The 19,327-nt window shown below is 31.3% G+C and overlaps 5 protein-coding genes across 5 annotated transcripts; 2 read left to right on the forward strand and 3 right to left on the reverse strand.

Moving 5' to 3' along the window:
• Positions 1 to 1,051: 1,051 nt before the first annotated feature.
• Positions 1,052 to 1,927, reverse strand: TPHA0B00100 (uncharacterized protein; the record flags this gene model as incomplete). Its single annotated transcript, XM_003684069.1, has 1 exon — positions 1,052 to 1,927. One exon carries the CDS (start codon positions 1,925 to 1,927, stop codon positions 1,052 to 1,054), a length of 876 nt encoding a protein of 291 aa, XP_003684117.1.
• Positions 1,928 to 7,998: 6,071 nt separating this feature from the next.
• Positions 7,999 to 8,484, forward strand: TPHA0B00120 (uncharacterized protein; the record flags this gene model as incomplete). Its single annotated transcript, XM_003684070.1, has 1 exon — positions 7,999 to 8,484. The coding sequence occupies one exon, from the start codon at positions 7,999 to 8,001 to the stop codon at positions 8,482 to 8,484; it is 486 nt and encodes a 161-aa protein (XP_003684118.1).
• A 1,026-nt stretch (positions 8,485 to 9,510) lies between these two features.
• On the reverse strand, positions 9,511 to 9,645 carry TPHA0B00130 (uncharacterized protein; the record flags this gene model as incomplete). Its single annotated transcript, XM_003684071.1, has 1 exon — positions 9,511 to 9,645. One exon carries the CDS (start codon positions 9,643 to 9,645, stop codon positions 9,511 to 9,513), a length of 135 nt encoding a protein of 44 aa, XP_003684119.1.
• A 2,653-nt stretch (positions 9,646 to 12,298) lies between these two features.
• TPHA0B00140 (uncharacterized protein) lies at positions 12,299 to 13,213 on the forward strand (the record flags this gene model as incomplete). Its single annotated transcript, XM_003684072.1, has 1 exon — positions 12,299 to 13,213. The coding sequence occupies one exon, from the start codon at positions 12,299 to 12,301 to the stop codon at positions 13,211 to 13,213; it is 915 nt and encodes a 304-aa protein (XP_003684120.1).
• A 21-nt stretch (positions 13,214 to 13,234) lies between these two features.
• TPHA0B00150 (uncharacterized protein) lies at positions 13,235 to 13,987 on the reverse strand (the record flags this gene model as incomplete). Its single annotated transcript, XM_003684073.1, has 1 exon — positions 13,235 to 13,987. One exon carries the CDS (start codon positions 13,985 to 13,987, stop codon positions 13,235 to 13,237), a length of 753 nt encoding a protein of 250 aa, XP_003684121.1.
• Positions 13,988 to 19,327: the final 5,340 nt, after the last annotated feature.

The following is a 19,327-nucleotide window of genomic DNA, read 5'->3' on the forward strand; positions in this document are numbered from 1 at the left end:
TACCCCACCTACTACTCCTAACACCCATACCCCACCTACTACTCCTAACACCCACTACCCCACCTACCTACTCCTACACCCACTACCCCACCTACTCCTAACACCCACTACCCCACCTACTCCTACACCCACTACCCCACCTACTCCTACACCACTACCCCACCACCCCACTACTCCTAACACCCATACCCCCACTATCCTAACACCCATACCCCCCACTATCACATCGCTATTATGTCACTGAACTTCTGTGATACTACGTCATATTCTCACTCACTCACTCACATAATTATATATAACTATTTATTTTACGCTAGTCTTGTAAATTATATTCTTTAAACACATCTCTCTCATATCCTCTTTTATATTGGGGAACAATATTGCCACATTCATCACGGTCGCAAAAAATACTTTATGATTGTTTATGTATGTGGCAAAAACTTATAATTGTTTTGAAGTTTGAATCAATTAACACTACTAGATCAGTAATTGGTTCTGATTTCAACATTAAGATCTAGCAGTATCTTGAAATCCCAACTCTCATAAATTGATGTAAAGATTCCATTCTGTCAATATATTATTACCCATAGATGCAGTGCAAATATTAGTTCACGTATCCTTATTTTTTTACGAGGTTAGGGAACATAAAGTTAGTATGATTGTGGTATTTGATTTGCTCTTTCTAATATTAATTACAGATTTTGTTCTGTATCATTTCAAAGATATATTTTAAAGTCTTTTTAATTATAAATATCTGGTTCTAATCTGTTTCCATCTTCAAACTATAACCATCAGTATGAACTTACAGTTTTTATAGAAAGTTATATGTTGTTCTTTTCTAAATTTCTTGCAAGACGGTAGTAGTCGTAAGAATACAAAATAACTAAACCTTGTAAATTATTTGAATTTCGAAACAGACGTCTAGAATTTATTTTCAAGAAACAAATTGGATTAACTAAGTGAAATAACGTAATTGATGTTTTGGCATATAAATTTTTACTACATATGTTTTACAAAAGAAAATGCAAGCAAGCAAGCTTACTTAAATAAACTATAAACCATTATCACATTTTGACCATTCATAGATGTTTGTATTATCGGCATACCACAATCTAAAAGATCCATACCAATCACAATTTTTGTTTGCTTCATCACATACATATGTTTTATAATAGTCGAATAAATAATCATCATAGCCCGAATCATTAACTCCATTTGGTGCTGCATGATTTGAAATTACTGTTGCAGCATCATAAACACCAGAAGAAGATGTACTCAAAAGATAGTTTTCATTTCTGCAATAATCAACACTAACTTGTCCATAACATAGAGGGAATAAATTAGCCTCCCTTTTAGATAAAGTGCTGTTGGTTAAAGCAGCTTTAGCAGTGACCACACCGTTACCATAACTTTCTGATGATAAAGTAACGTTCATAATTGGTTCGCCTTTTTCTGTTCCTAAAATAACGTAACTGAGCTTTTCCATGCTATCAGTATAATGACTATGGTAATCAAGACTTGGATAGAGACCACTTTTAACACCATTAACCATGCTATTAGTCCAATGAGCATGATGAGAACTAAGCTCTCTTTTGTTTCGGAAGACACCATTTGCTGAACCAGCGGCTAAAAGTCCACCAAGAACAACTGTTCTAATTGCTGATCTTGCAGCCTGGTCACATTCGGTGCTTTGTGCTACCTCGTTCCAGCTTTCGCAAGTTTTGCAACATCTAAATAAGTCCCAAGCTGTGGATGTACCTTCATGAAAAAAGGCTCCCCATAAACTTAATTTGAATAACTTAGGATTCGAAGTGACAGCAAATGAACCGTTTCCTAAAGCTTCCGTCATTACTTGATATTCTTCTAAGTCACTGGTTTGATCATCAGCAATAGTCGGTCCTAATAAAATAAAAAAAAGAAAATCCATTTAATTATAAATAACATAGTTTATGAGGTTTTTTATATGATATGTTTTTGTTTAGTTCAGTTACCTTTGAGAATCAACAACAACAATAATATTCTTTTAGTAAAAAATAATTAAACTAGGCTGTCATAAATACTTAATGGCTGAACAGGAAATGAAATTCAATATCAGTTGAGAAAATAAAAAAATAAAAAACATCCAGTTTTTATATTAACATGAACTGAAGAATCTATTTCTTTAAGGGACTTTATAACTGTAATTAACTGTCATTTACTAGCAAAATAATTTGTTCACTGATGGTTGCTTTTTTTTGAATTTAACTCTGTAAGCACATACTGTTTATCCGCTGGTCAATTCTCATAAATGGTTTTTTTTCATTTTACGTTATAATCTCCAAAGTTTAAACTGTTTCAACTACAACTAAAACTTCTTACTGTAACAAATATAGTCAAGATAATTACTATATTTACTTTTTTCAATAAAGCATTTATTTCTTTCTTTTAAAAATTAGCACAAATACGTACGAACACAGTTGATGTCATTTCCAATTATGCAGTTGGCTGCTTCACCTGAATGAAAATTTATTGAAGGTAGATATGATTTCTAGCAACAACAAAGTGTGATAAGTGCTGCAAAAAGTGGCAAGAATTGACCTATACGAGATTAGAAAGTGAAATCATCAGAACTCAGCAGTGGTCTAATAATCTGTTGCTAGTCTATAATGTCTTGAGTTACCAGGGCTTCACCTTGTTGCAGTAGCGAACATAAGTATTTTTGGACGCGCCTATTTCTAATGAATCGGTTGTTAAAACGTAACTGATATTGTTTCACGAATTCTTCTCACTAATTGACTTTTCGTTGCGGCGTAAGAGAATTTCGAAAACGTTTCAGATTCCGGAACGCTCATTAGGATGCTCTCAGAAATCACGTCACCATATTCATAATATATAGCACTGCGAAGATCTCATTGTTGAGGTTTCGCGGCTTCTGGTTACCATGAAACCAAACGCAGAACATTAAATTTGCTTTGTGCTAAGTTGGCCACAAATATCACGCGAGGTATTTTATTTCCAGTCTGGTTTGTTCTACAGAACGATATCTTAGAACACGACCTAGACGTTAAAAATTGCAGCTTACGATTGTTGTGTTTTAAATAAGCGTTGAGAAATCTTCGTACAATTCGAGTTTTGAATATAAAAGAACAAACAATTCTGGTGATAGGCTAGAAATCGTGTTCGTAAAAATGGCGTATGGTATCCTATAGAACATTAGTAAGGCTAATGAACGCAATAGTAATGTTTAGGATGTAAAACTAGTAATAGCTCATGTCAATAATACTGAAATAGATGTATAAAATACTGGTACAAGTTCAATAGTACCATTAAGTAATCCATTAGCTAGTTATAGATAGAGGGAAATAGAGCAGACATGAACTAGTATTCGCACTGTATATATTGGTAATAATATATTGACAGAATGCAATCTTTACGTCGACATGATTTTATGTTCAATAAAAAATATATAATTAGTGATATAGAAAGTACGGATAACAGTTCACCTTGATTCTACGTCATATAGAACTTAACAAAATATATGTAATATTTTACTCGTTATAGACATTCTTCTATGTAAACTCCAATAATAGGTATATCTCTCTTGTGTTAATTTATATTTGGATATACCTTATTATCAAAATATTTGGTTGAATTAAATCTTGAAATCAACAATTACAATATATATTATACTTCAAACACAACATACAAATGCTCCCTTGTATAAAATATAACGGCTCTCTTGAATAAGAGTATTCTGTAAATTTTTATTAATATAACTTCTCTTAACTTATTTCTTATTTTTTAGAAGTAAGGACATACCAAAGTCCAAATATTGTATTTAAATCCAATTATTTTATCCCATCTGACAAACTTAATAACAGCATACCATGTCCCTTCGTGAGTTTCTCTACTACACCATGCATCCATATCACTTCTTTGTGCCTCTTCTAAGCTTAATTCAAGTCCCCATGCTATGGTGTCACGAGATGCTGTGGTATCACAATTTTTACCTGTCGTCCACGATGATACTGATATAAGGTATGTAACAGTTGTCCCATCATTCCGTTTTACGTCAACCCATTTAGTTATACTACCACATGAAGTATTCTGTGAAAATTGGAAGTTATTGTTACTTGGTAAGAAAGTGACTTGAGCTAATAATGATCCCCTTAGAACATTTAACAATACTAAATACCACGATGTTTTTTTAACTATTGAATACAGCTTACCTTGAACATAATATCAGGTGGTCGATGATAAATTATACCAATAACCAGCTTCACAATCAGTTCTTTTTCTAATCATTGAATTGTCATTTGTAGCAATATTGTTTAGTATAATGGAGACAGAGCCATTATTAAAAATCAATTTTTCTGTACCTAGAATTAGAAGTAAATTTTCTACCTCGGTATCTATTTCATCGTTCATCAAGTCTCGTTTTGAGAGCGTCAAGTTATTATTCTTTTTGTTCAAAAAATCCTTTAAATCAGATAATTTAGCAGTAACACCCATGCAATCACTGTCTGACATAAATGTTTCATTAACTCCTGGCATCATACCAAAACTGAATACGGTATTCCCTGTGTAAGATTACCCCATTTTTAATCTTGTTCAGGATTACTATTGTTAGAAATTTTTGCATTCGGAACATAATTATCAAAACCAGTTGCACGACAGAGTGAATTAGAAACCAATAACAGGAAGAGATCAGTTTTGTTTGTAAAGATATATTGTAATTCATTATTTATGAATTTTTATGCAGTTTTACTGAAAAATTATATAAAACATTAAAGAAACAATTTGATTAAAACCGATTTTTATAAATTCAGGAGCTCTATTGTTATTATTCTTAAAATTTTCAAGCTTTTTATACTTTTCATTTTTAATATGTTGGATATATTCTTTCATTTCAAAAATTCAAATATTTAAGAACATTATTTTACTTCAGATACTTTCATCTCTATTAAAATTTTTTGGTTAGGGCATTAATATTTCATTTTTAAATGGTGCTGTTACAAACAACATTATAAATTCTGAACACATGTGCCAATTGGTAAACTTATGATACCTGAATTATTAAATGATACTCAAATAAAACTTCTTCCACATTCAAAGAAGAATTCTCTTAAGTAATACTTCTGCTTGTTACTATCTGGGTCGTATTCTGAAATATCATTCTGTCAGACAAATACTAAAATGGACTCTTAAATTTGTACTATATAAAACGACACCGAACATCCTAAAATATTAAAGTACAGAAGGTATTACGATGTATGTAAGCAATAGTATGAAAATTATATTTATAAAGTGTATAAGAAATCGAGCAGATGTGAACTAGTGTTCGCACTGTATATATCGGTAATATATTTGACTAAATGGAATATGTATGTTGGTTGCAGCAACAAGTTGAAAACCTAATGCCAGAAAAATATTATCCATTTATAGCATTACTAGTTCTGAGTTCTAATGGTTTTCAATATTTTAATATTACTATGGATCCTCGTATGAGGACAAATTTCATCAGATTTTTACACTAAATACTTATTACTATCCATACAGTTGTCGGAAATTATATTTGATACCAACCAACCATATAATGACAAATATTAAAAAATGCATAATTAGTAAAGTATCAGTATAATGCCTGTAAGGATTTGATACAGATCATAGAGCTGTTAGGTTTCGAAATATTTCAAGTATATACAGGCATGGACCGTTTATACATATCTCACAAGTTTCGATAGGTTAGATTGAATCAAAAAAGTTTCCTATAATTGATATTCGTTACTGCGGCAAAAATATACATAATATATTTATTAATAGTTTGAGGTGATAACTATCCTCAACTTCTTAACAATAAGTTGCTCTGGTACTGTGAACGTATCGTTAATAATTACATATATCTGCTTCTCATAGGTAATTTATCAAACGAATACACCATCGCAGCGGATAGAGAAGTTTGAAAAATTTTTCAAATTTTAAAGATCATGTGAGAAAATTTCAGAACACCAAACTTATTTTTGCTACAAGACTTTTTCGCTTCTGATTACCACATAAATAACTGCATAACATTATGTTCGCGTTACTCTTCATTACCGAATAATGCAGGAGCTTTGTTTACAAATAAGTAAAGTTGCTCTGACATTTTCAGAGTAAAATGCGTGAGGTATTTTATTTTCAATTACAATTAACAATGCCCATTGGACAAAGTACTTCTTAACTTTGGCATTACTAACTGGGAAGTCTAACAAAGGTATAATTAATTTTTTTGGTCAATTGATGCAACCAATTATGCAGTTACTCTTTTAGAAAGTAAGCTTAGCCGCAAGGTTGATGTGCATATATTCTAAGAGTTTTTTAGTTTCTTGCAACCACATTTTATTTTTATTAAGATATTATTTAAAACAAGCATTTCAGTACCGATATCACATAGTAAGTTCACATTCAATAAGACGATGTTTTAAATGTTAATGTTGTGTTCCTTTTTTGTTAGTAAACTGTACATAAGAATTCCATATACGTTCTGTACATATATATTTGAAACCCTAATAATCAGTGAAATGAATATTAACTTACAAGGTATAGGCTTTAAGAGAAGCTACAGAGATGATAATTTCTTGAGTTAGGGCTTCGAACTATTGTTGTATTAGATATTAGTACTTCACTAATGGCAATAAATTCCAACCGAAGTCACGTGTTGTAGAAGCTACATTTTTATCACAGAAACGCCCGTTGCGAAACTTTTCGCGCAGTGCAGCCACAGCATAAAAAGTGTTCAGTTTTGAAGCGAGCGTCTGAGGTCTCAGATATCTGCGTACAATGATCCTTCATGACCCAACAAGAATTGCTATTTCTTGAGGTTCTCTCAGCCATTTGTCACCATAGTAGGTTGGACAAAATTTTTATTCGTAAGTAAATATCATACACAGCATAGGATGCAGACGCCCTTGTTACCTGGTCACTGAGTGAGTAACAACATACGCAGAAGGACAACGACCTGATAGAGATATTCAGCGGATTTCCGTTAATATAATATTATCAATGCATACAGTGCAAATACTACTTCATTTCTACTCGGTTCTGTTCTGTATATAAGTAAATAATGCATTACGCAATACTACTATTGAACATGTACCAGTCTTTTACGTTTATGGCTCTGTGAGAACTACATAACATATTGCTATTCCAGCTAATAGCCTTACTAATATTATATAATATAGACCACGCCGTATACCGCCCTGAAGGATATCTCAAAACACGATCTAATCGTTAACAGTGTTAGATATATATTGTAGAATTATAAATCAATTGGATTTTCCTGCACATACCTCTAAAATTGTTGAGTACCTCGTTTATGGTACATTTCTGTCTTTAACTGAGAACAAACCTTTATTAACTGTGCTCAGGGTATCTAAGGGTATAACTCTCCTTATCCGAAACAATACTATGCATTAAGAGTCTGTTGTAAGTATAAAGTATCGTACAACCAAATATTTAATATCAATTTCAATGTCAGTCAACGACAGAGGCATTGAAGCACTCAATTTCGTTAACGCTAAAAAGTAATAAATAGCCTTGCTCGAAGATTACTGACAATATTCGGACGCTCGCTTCGAAATTCGAAATTTTCTCGGGCTCTCTTCTTTGGTGCAGGAAATACGGTTTCTAAAAATGCTATTTCGCAGAGGGCAATAGATGAAAAACAGTTGCAACCAAAAATTGTCATGTTCCTTACAACCACAAATTGAAGCCTTATTAGTCTTTTTAGCAAGATAAATGTATCTGAGTCCACTGAGACATGTATGGAACCTCAGAAATTCTTTCCAGATTGTTTTGCAATTCGTTTGATCAAACGATTATATTATTCCAGAAGAACATCATGCAAGAACATCTCCCATGAATTTACTGAAGAAAGCAAATTAATGACTGAAAAGTTGGTATCAATTCTACAATATTTTACGATATAAGTTCTTGTATATTTACGGAAGTTCACATGTTACTTTTCGCTGGAGATAGCTGATGGTTGATAAAAAAATAAGAAACAAGAAATCAAGATACCATAAAATGAAGTTGAGTAATATTTTTGGAATTTTAGTCACGCTCCTAGTTTGTGTCTCAGGGTCATTTCCATACTATGATCAATTTGCTTTAACTACTACATCATGTTTATATCAATATTTTGATGTTGAGGACCCAGTTAAATATAAAATTGCATGGTGGGGTTCATTTCTAGCGTCCCCAGGAGGACCAATTAGATGGATTGAAAAGATGCAAGATACTTGTGACGCTTGTAAAGCTGACCATAAAGATCCTGAAAATACTGATTGTGAAGATGGAATATTTGATTTAGTCACAGGTGCCATTCAAAATGTTGTTACTGGGACAATGGGTTGGAATAGTGGATTAAGACTTAATAATGCATTGTTTGACGGTCACCTTAATAAAAGAAATTTTGTTTTACTTGCAGCAGTACTAATAGTCTGGGTAGCATATATATGGGATTAACTTCTGTATACATTAAAAATGGTGCTGTGCTGGTTCACAGCAAAAATGCGCGATTGGAAACAAAATATAGTGAATGAAACAATAACTTTATTGTGCAAGTATACAATAAATTTTCTACGTATACTTATGATAGTAGCAAAGATTAAAGAACAAACTACGTGGTACAGTTTTACTTGAATCTTTTACTGATCCTCTGAAAATTGATAAAAAGAACGGCGAAAAAGGTATATCTTCTAAGTGAGGGGTAGTTAAGTACTGGTTACTGTGCTAACCAATAGAAAAGGAAGGCGTTTGTAGAAGCAAAGAATTACAGGCTCAAATCTGAGAACTCATTCGAAATGATGAGACTGGAAGTTAACAAATAGATTTTTTAAAACGATATACGTTTCAAGAAGATGGTAAAGATCAAAGTTATGAACTATCGCTGCGTATGTTCTATGCAGAGAAAACTGTTATTGTAACTTGGTTATCCTATCGCACAACCCATTAAAAGTATTACAGTCTAGTTTATCTTCTGTGGTATTGTTTTTGTAAGAAATGGCATGATTGTTAATATTTGCATCAATTCATATGATAACAACCATGACATGAGTGTATGGAAAGTTGTTTCTGTAGACCTAAATATTTCATTTCATCAAAATAAATATTAGTCTCAACATTTACAGTAAAAATACTGGTTCGCTTTTTACTCCATTTCATATGTAGGCCTTTGGAAAATATGATGTCTAAAATTTGTCTCACATAATAATATTACAGAACACAATCTGGACGTTAACAAACATTGGACCCACTAACCTTCTTAATATTACATAATATAGGTTAATTAATTTCTCTCACAAAATGGTATATTAAAATACCACCTAAATGTTGACATAAAAATAATATGAAAATGCGTCAAAAATATAATAAACATGTTGAATAATTATCATTCACCAATTTAACAACACACATTTTGTACTAATATATCCTTATCTTATCTAGTCCGCTAAAAAATTACCGACTATCTATCGGTTGATATTTCTTCATTCATATACTTGGAACTAAAACAAAATTTTGACACGGTATATCCCAGCTTGGTTTAATATAATAATTGTTTTCCTTCCATCTTTTAATTCTCACATCAGCATACCATTCATCCTTGTGTGTTGCCGAAAAACACATCGACGTCCCATGCCTGCGTAATTTCCTTAATGGCTATAGAACAAAAGCCATTTATAACGTTCTTTTGTCATTGTAGTATCACAGTTTTTATCGGATGTCCATGGGGCCCGGCCAACCCATAATTTGTACTATTCACCATCACTAGCCTCACAATCAAACCATATATCTCCTCCTCTGCAGGTATGTTTGATCGAAAATGTATATAATACATCATCTTTATCTATGTCTAAAGCTATGTTTCTAAAAAAAATCATCAACCTAATGATCATGAAATTCCAGCTTTTAATAACGTTATTCAAATAATAGGTTGTATACTCTCTTAATTTAGCTAAAATATCGTTTTTCAGCAGATGCTTATCTCTTGATAGTATGGCTAATACTCCTTCGACGGTATAATTTGCATCATAATCACGTTTAACAGCACTTGGATCACGCTCATTAGAATGTGGGAAATTAAGAACATCTACAAATCGCTTTATACCGTCCAAATCATAAACTGTATCGGTGTAATTTAGCTCTCTGATAATGGTTTCATTATCACCATAGTATTGTTGTAAAATACTAGCAGGTACGCCCACAGCTAACGGACCACTACTTAATCTGGATTCATCAAACCAATTTTCAGATGGCTGTGCAAAAAGGGTGCCAAATCAGCGTGAGTATCGTTACTGACTATAGCAAGCACCTTTGCTAACAAAGACTTACAATATAAATGTACCATGAAACGTTCATTCTTATGTATTTGCCGTTGGAGTGTCTCAAGTTCTAGTTGAATTATAAAATACAAAATTTAGCAATGAAGAACTGAATATATGCTGCATCATTTCCAAGCAAGACTCTACTTTATCAAATAATGCAGAATTATATTCACATATTGATTTACGATCGCTATAATACTTAAATGGTAATTATATATCTTTTCAATAAACCCCTTTACTGAGGGATTGCTGCAATTAAAGTTAAGTGACTCGGGTAATAAATAATATAAGCTTCTTACGAGAACATTAATTAATTTCCATCATTGCCATTCCATTATGATGAAACACTTATTATAAAAAGAATTCTGATTTCAGTCTAATATACTATTACTTTTATATTTTTGTTAATGATTGACTTAAATCGACATATATCCATGATTATTAAATTAGTATCAAGAATTTTGTTTTTAACTCGTTAGAGTAATTTATTTTATAATTTGAGGAATTCTTTTCCAATTTAAACAAATCTTAGACGTGTTTGATTATTTACATCTTAATATTATGTGTTTAAGAAGACATTATAGTATTATAAATAATGGTTGATATAACCTCAAACAGTAAGGAATACATTATGATGACCTGTTTTTTAGAGTTAGTTATAGAAAAAAAAGAAACATAACATGATTTGCAAATATGAGACATTGTCTAAATTATTATTATAATCTATACACAAAGTATTACATTTGCATTTGATTTAAAGAATTACTTTATGTATAAAAACATAGATTAGCAGATATGATTTTTCAAAAATTGACTTCTTGAGTAGTTTAATATCATATCAAAGGTTTAATTGTATCGATTGCAAAATGTAAATTGGATTTACTCCATTACAATTGTATTATCGGTTTGTATTGGTATTACTTTGAAAGTATCAATTATCTTTTATGTATGAATCCTTAATATATGGTGATTTTATTGCATACTATCTTGCCCATTCCTTATAGAATTTATATAGTATAATCCTCTGACTGCTGTTGTGTATATTAACATTTATACATACATAGTATGATCAGATATTTTTAGTTTCCTATTGTAATTTTTTTATGTTGTTATACAAAGTTTATTACCTCCAGATATCTTAGGAAATTATGAAAAAGTAATATATAAAAATAAAAAGGAAAAATAAATATAAAGACAAAATCAGGTGAAATCAGGTGAACACGCATTTTCAAATTAGTACCAATTGTATAGTGGCAGTTAGTTATATTTACCTTCATAGTTTAAACTTAAAACATTTAAAATCGAGATAATAGAACCATAAATATGAGCTGTATATTTCAAAGTCAGAACAAAATTATAACATTGTTGATATAGTTCAATATATTAAAGCATAATTGTATAATGTCTTTGTTCCCGTTATGTTGACAGCTAGCTTAAACATACCTACATTTTTGGCAATGAAGCGTCTTAGCCATTGTCTTTATCTCGCGTCGGTATTCGTCGAATGCTGACGCGAGACTAAGTGAGAAAAGCATAGAAGAAAATTTATGAAGTTTTCCGCGACAAGGAAAAACAAACGGAGAGTATGGACAGACGCAGTTGTCGCTATTAGCAAAGACTCATACTATATTGCTGCATGTTAATGTAAAATAATGCACATAGATATGATTAGTATTAGGATATAAAATATAATTAGCAAAGCTGGAAATTAATATTTTTGCTTAGGAAGTTATTGGTAGTAAATTTTTGATATGGCAATTGCAGTTGATAATTGAAAAAATATAAAAAGTTGAACAAGTCTACAAAAACTAAATTATAAATAACTTTTTACTCCCTGGGTGATTAACTAAACTTTTATATTAAACTAAAATTATAAAAGTAGGTCGCAGCATTTATGCTAGGATCATATAGTAACCTTTCAAATATATTTATTAACGAAATAATACTTTTGAAAAATGTTTATTAGTATTATTTCATATGGACCATGGAGCATAAAAGGGTCCAGTACAAAATATTCTAAAGAGTTAGTGTATGGTGAAATTGATGACTCTCAACTCAGCACTATTTTTTATCAACTGGGAATTAATTATAATGAAAGGAGCTTTACCAAACGAATTCCTTCAGCCATAAATTTTATGCTTGAGCAATTCAGAGCAGAAACTAAAGTAATAATTGCAATTGGAAAACAAAATACAAGTACCCTCATAATACTGGCACCATGTTGGATAAATTCCAAAAAAAAAAACTCAGTCTTGAACATTGATCTGGAGGAAGTGAATAGGGTGACAGTTTCTAAAATAAATGCCATGGAAACATACGCACCAACTATTTTTCCAGATTCAATGGAAATGGGCACACTCACACAACAGAATAATTATGTAACAGAAATAAGAAATATAAACTTTGTTACAATTAGAAGTCTGAAAAAATACTACCCAATTATGTACATAAATTGTTCAAAAAAAGACATTACACTGTCAATGGAACATTCTAAATATTGTACACAATTCTTTGATGGATTAATGAAACACAGTCCTTTTAAATATGTGAGCCTTCTGCGATATCCAATCCAGTACGAAATGAAGATGGATGGTGTAGTAAGGAGGGAAAAGATAATTAAGTTTTCTAGCAATGAACATCGTCTTGGAAATATTGTCCTAATGTGTAGAAATCGCTCCCAGAACAGATATGAAATTATTTCCCAAAGTGAAAATGTTTATTTGAAAGAAGAATATATTAAACGAGTAGGTGATTATAGATACTATAGGACTATAGGAACTTTGACAGCAGCTTCTAGACCGGAAGATGATGATTGGAGATTTGAAAAATTCGCCCAATTACCCACGTATTATGAAGCGATGACAACATAAAGAGCAACATATTTTATTTTTTTATATAATATCTTCGTTACAAACTTTATGTTCTTCAACTCTAATATACCAATCATTTCTCTTCATCCATCTACAGCTTAATATGTAGACAATATCATTTATATACCATATACTTAAGCTCAATATATAAGCAAAAATACCACTACTCAGTGAAATCCAGAACTTTATGTCATACAGTATAGACTTATGGTCCTCATACTTATTATTAATAAAATCTATAATAACTATAATAGCAGATATTACCATACCTATAATAGATGGGTAGTGTATCATGAAAAATGATGCAAAATATTGTGGATTGACTCTAAGTTCCTTTCGTAAATAGTCAACATCCTCATTTAGTTGCCTAACAAGGTCTTCGTGTATTTGTAACCGATCGTTAAGTGTTTCAAGCAATTCTGTTCCTATATCCTCACCTTGTACACTTTCAAATATTATTTTCTTCAATCTTATCCAAATAAATTTGTTTTTTTGTTCCGCTAAATTCAGATTACCTACATTGGTATCCAGGTTAACAAACATGTATGCTGCCCTTAAAAACAAAAGCCATCTTCCTGTATTTACATTTTTTAGATTAGAAGAAATCTTCTTTATTATTTTTATATGTTCAGTTGTCTCATAGGTAAAAGTAAGTAGAATTATAATAAGTTTAGCAAATTTTTTAGTACATTTTGCCCTCTCCAATTTCAAATAAAATGGATCGTTTGAATATTTGAGTTTATCGATTAGGTGCGTAAACAATAATTTGTTCATGTGAAATCCATATCCTAAGTTTTGAAGTTTTCAGGGGCTCATTCACCCTTAACAATCCATTACTTCTATAAGTGTTTCGTTGGAAATAGTAAAAATATAAGGCTGATTTCTTTTTTATTCTCAATAATATTAGACTTGCTTTCAAACTTGCAATTATCTTTTTCACAATTTTCTTATCCTCTTCCTGATTATTTATCAGAATTGGAACTTCTATTTTCTATAGCAAAGTAAAATTGTGTTTTAATAAAATCATTAAATGTTTTGGCAATATGAAAGTTCTGTTCATTTTTAAATTGCTTTTGTAAATTTCCTGCATTATCAATAGAAGTTTCTTTTTGTTTATTGTTTTCATCATCTATATTTATATCATGCTCACCAGTCTGGCCTTTATTTATATCTATATTTCCACCTCCAGTGATAAAAACGTCTTTCGGATAGCTCATAGTAGAACACTCTATTCTTGGAAAAATAAATTATATCTCTTTTTGAATGACTTTGTCTTTAAAACTTTTTTAAATGGCATTATTCAAATATTTGATTCAATATTTTGCAATGAACAAATTTATGTGAATTTTATCAAGATGAGACATCGAATTAGAACCTGTTATATAATTTACGTCCTTACATTTTGTGACGCAAATATTTTTTATACTTTTTCTCTCATTTATTGTCTTGTCGCGTTTCCGTAATTTGTTGTTGGAGATAATTTCTTCCAATTTTAGTTTTTTAACCTAGAAGGAACTGAATCATGCTCCAATTCCATAATTAAATAATTTTAAAAACTCTAACAAGGTTGAACTTCTTACATACCAAGTTATTAAACATACCTGACAATAAAATATTAGTATTGTGTTCCTTATACTCCTATTGTTTGTAGTAATGTTTCAGTTTTAGTGATATTGTTATGATAAAAAGCTAACAGAATAAAATAAAAAGAAAGCAATGGAATACCTTCTGATAACAAATGTATATTCAACTTCTTAGATAATTTTTATATAGATATTAGAGAGGATACAACATCTACCTTCTATAAGTTTGTTGATATAGTTCACCAATAAAAGCAGAAACTTCAGTATTAGTGTTCTACAAAGCTCCTGCTAAGTAGTATTTCATTTTGTTACCATAGTGTTGAAAGCTTATGCATGGTTGTACTTGTAAACATCAATATCTGTTTCTCCGTGGACATTTCTATAAATATGTCTATAACCTGGAAAATTTTACCAATTGATTCCAGCAAAATTATTTTTACTAACATTAGTACTCCCTGAGTTATAAATCTAACCCTTTTGAGAACTTACGCTTATTAATAAGCTAGATAAAAAATCTGCAGCAGCAAGTAAACCAAAGCTTAAATCATAACTAGCAAGAGCAGGTGCTGGAGCCTTTAGTGCCTCTGCCCCTATTGCAGCCAGTGCTGTTGGCGAGCATCCTTGAATTCACAATACATTAACAATACAAAATTTAAGGTCGAAGGTGGTACCAACACCATCCACTGATACTGCCTGCCAGTCAACTCTTTTCGTAAGAATATGACTTATATCATTAGATGACCTGGATATTAAGGTAAGATTGTTATTAGTTTTTATAATAACCTATTTATCAGAATTTTGTCTCGATCTTTTGAAAGAATATCAGTCAGTAATGTATAGATGAGGTTAAAAAGGCACACTAAATTCAATAGTACAACAAAAAACCTCAAAATCTATGTGGAATCAAATATTCCTCGTTTTATATCTTGGTAACCTCTTCTTTGTCGATAATTCTGAGTGCCATATTAAGTCAATGATCCGGTGACCAAAGAACTATTTCCTGTATAGTATTTAGAATGAAGACAGTAATGAATATTATTCTTTAACAGTAGCAATTTACAATTTACAATCAGTCGCTAGTTGCAGCATAAGTGCACTTTTTGTTGATATATTCTCTTCCATTGTGGCATGAAGAGGACTTTGAAAAAAGTTTCAAATTTCAAAGTGTGAGCAGCTTAGAAGCTGTCAGAAATACATATTCATTAATATACTTCAATAAGTATATAATTAGATGTCTACTTCTTAAGACTTTCTCGGTCATTGGTGACCATATAACCAAGTCCATAAGTCCTTCTCGTCCTTCCTCCTGTATAGGTACTCGAATATCATGCATATGTTATTTACTATTTAGGAATATTGTCTGGAAGTAAGCAGTGCGAAGTAGTTTCTTCTTAGTCGTGAGTAGTTAAAACGCACACTTCACTACACAGTTTCATTAAGAAGTAATCTTCGTTATATTCGTAATTAGACTAGGAAGCTAAGTGTCGAGCAACTCGTCAGTGTACTGAAGTAATCAAGTCTTGCAGTCTTTTAGTACATACTTGACTGGTATGGTCATTGAAAAAAGCCATTAATAGAAAAACTTACGTTCTATGGAAGCTAAGCACTCGTTATAAGCCACTTTGTTATTCACTAGTTAGTAAGTAATTTCTAGTGGTTATCGCATATTATCTTGTTTTGGCAACTACGTATAAAATATTTAAATCAAAATTGCTATTTTGAGTGAAAAGAAAGCTAAACTTCAGGATAAAAGTGAGAAACGTACTACGCCTGCGAATCGTCACATTAGTAGATATCACATTTAATTTAATACAATAAAGTATTTTCACAGTATGAGAGATAAAACCCAGACTAGATGGCTTTAAAGTATTGAAATAAAAATATAGTATTTGATTAATCTTTTTATATCTTATGCTAAGTAGTGCAGCACAAGTTATTGCAATGCCGTTACATTTAGACTTGGAATTGCTATTTTAAGTGAGTTTCACGCCAAAAATCCAATTTATATGGAAGTAGTTCGGTGAAGAGTACTTCAGCTTCAAATGGAGGACTAATTGAGCCGGTAAATCAGGTATTAAAACCGTGTAATATCTGTAAAACAATAATCTGGCCCCAACTTTAACAAATTTTTAAGATCTGGTTATAGATCTAATAAAAAGTAATTCTTAATTTAGAAACAGGTCTAATTTGATGTGACTCAAACCGGAACTAATAAAGTATTCAATTACAACTTTATCTTCAAATTTGATATTAATGATGACTTTTCAATGAAGGAGGAAATTTCCAGAATAGTGTAGCAAATACATTTCTAAAAGATAGTACCGTTAGATGTAAAGGTGCATACTTTGGATAAAAAGTTTTGACAATCATAAATGACGTTCTTATTGTTTTGTAGTAACCTGTGACAGACTCAATTTTCAGATGTATTGCTATTAGGAAAACTGAAAAAACAAGATTGTTGAATAAAGGCAATTTAATACATAAGCAGTCATATACTAAACGCCGTAAAGGTGATGTACTAATCAGTAATTTGTAACAATTATTATGCAGCGACAAAGAACCTCAATTGAGTTGGTAGCTAACAATTTTGGCACAAATAATAATTAAAAAATTTATGTCCTAGCGATATTAATGTTAATTGCACTGAGTTTTTGGGATTTTAGTTCTAACATTTTTCAAATATTGTGTATATAAATATAACTTAAGCTCGTCACAGGTATCTCGAATGGAAAATACGATAACTATCTATCCTTACTAATGCAACAATAGCATCGGTGTATCGCAAACTTATTGATATTATGAAATATTGGCTTGTTTACACATTAGGGAGCATACAATTTTATGATACTAGTGTTCAGTATAGTTACCAACAACATGTTTTGGTATAAGATATATAAACATATTAATTTGACGTAATAAAGTAAACAATAACTTTCTATTTGCATAGTATTTGATAATTTAATTCATAATCCTTTTTGAACCACAGTTGAGAGAAACCTCTTTGAAACTTTTTTTCTCCCTTCTAACATATTTTGGATTGTTCGATTACAACGTTTCCATTTTGTTACTTACAAAAACTTATGACATTACAATATGCTTTTGTGTGACCGTCAGTGACCTGTGTTAACATAAGTGTCTTAAATGTTAACACTAGTGATTTATCCGTTGTGCTTTATTAATTTACTTCACGCCCAGCTGGTCGCGCGACAGCGCCCTGGGTACCTTAGAAGCTTCCAAGTGTCACAAAAGAATATTCAAAACGACAAGGTTTCTAATCATTAAGTTAAGGATAAATATGTACTCTTTCATAATTACATTGATTTATTGGACAATTCTCAAAACTCAAATATATTGAGTAACTTAAGAGTGATAGTGGATATATTAGTGATACTGTGAGGAGCTTTAACAGTGGAAGCGATGAGGCCAATGAAGACAGCAATATAGAATCACGAAATAAACAAAACGTCACTGCTTTTGAGATTGAAGATGCAGTAAGAAATAGTAACGAGACTGAAAGAATGAATGACAATATTGGTACTGATACTATTAACAGGGAAATCAGCGGTATTGCTGATGCAAACAATTGTGATGATAGAAATGTCAAATGTCAAATTGCAGAAACCTATGACGGTTTAATTGATTATCAAGTTCAAATTATTAACGAGATCAGAGGGAATAATCAAAACCTTATAATTAGTGACAAAGAAAAACAAATAACTAGAAAAAAATTAAAAAAGAGCAAAAATCTTCAATTGTAAAATATTATTATTTTGATAATAACACAATGTCGATTTCGGGATTGACGAATTGGAATGAACCTTTAAAAATACTAGTACTTTATATATGGAATTCCGAACACAACATCGTTCTTTTCTCGCCAAATTTGAAACCTAACATAGATTGTGAAAACGATAGTTTATATCGAATGATAAAAGATGATTTGCTGGGCGAGTCATATGCAAAGCTATTCCCAACATTGTTAGGTTTCAATTATGAAACGACTAAGCATATTGCACTATTGGAGCAAAGCTCTCAACGATTGGTCAATATAGATAACAAAAGATTAACGTTGTTTAATAAGAGCCACTTATCATTTCATAAAATTGCAAGACAATGTAGGAAGACTAAATGTTGTGAGTACTAAAAATTATGGGTTTGGAAAAAGTTCAAAGAACTGGCGGTTACTGGTAAAGAAAACGAACTTTTAAGTTCTGAGTGGTATATAGAAATTGAGAGCAGATTGGAAAAATATGAAAAGAGGGTTAGAGCGTTAGAAGTTGCTGTTATGGAGTTACATCAAAGATTCAATTGTGCTTCATTAAACTTTATTTTTTCTCGTTAAATCATTTTCCTTCGGCAATAGCAACGCTGGCAGCCACCTTAGACTTCCTTATCAGTAACCTCTTGGAAGAAGGAAGCGATGGTAACAATAAATTAAGTTACAGCCAAATTCCTCAAATAGTTATTGTTTGGGTTGCTGTATTCGTACTGAATTTGGTGATTTGGTATTGGCCTAATCTTATACGCTGTA

Source organism: Tetrapisispora phaffii, chromosome 2 (assembly GCF_000236905.1).
Source record: "Tetrapisispora phaffii CBS 4417 chromosome 2, complete genome".
In the NCBI taxonomy this organism is placed as follows: Eukaryota; Fungi; Ascomycota; class Saccharomycetes; order Saccharomycetales; family Saccharomycetaceae; genus Tetrapisispora; species Tetrapisispora phaffii.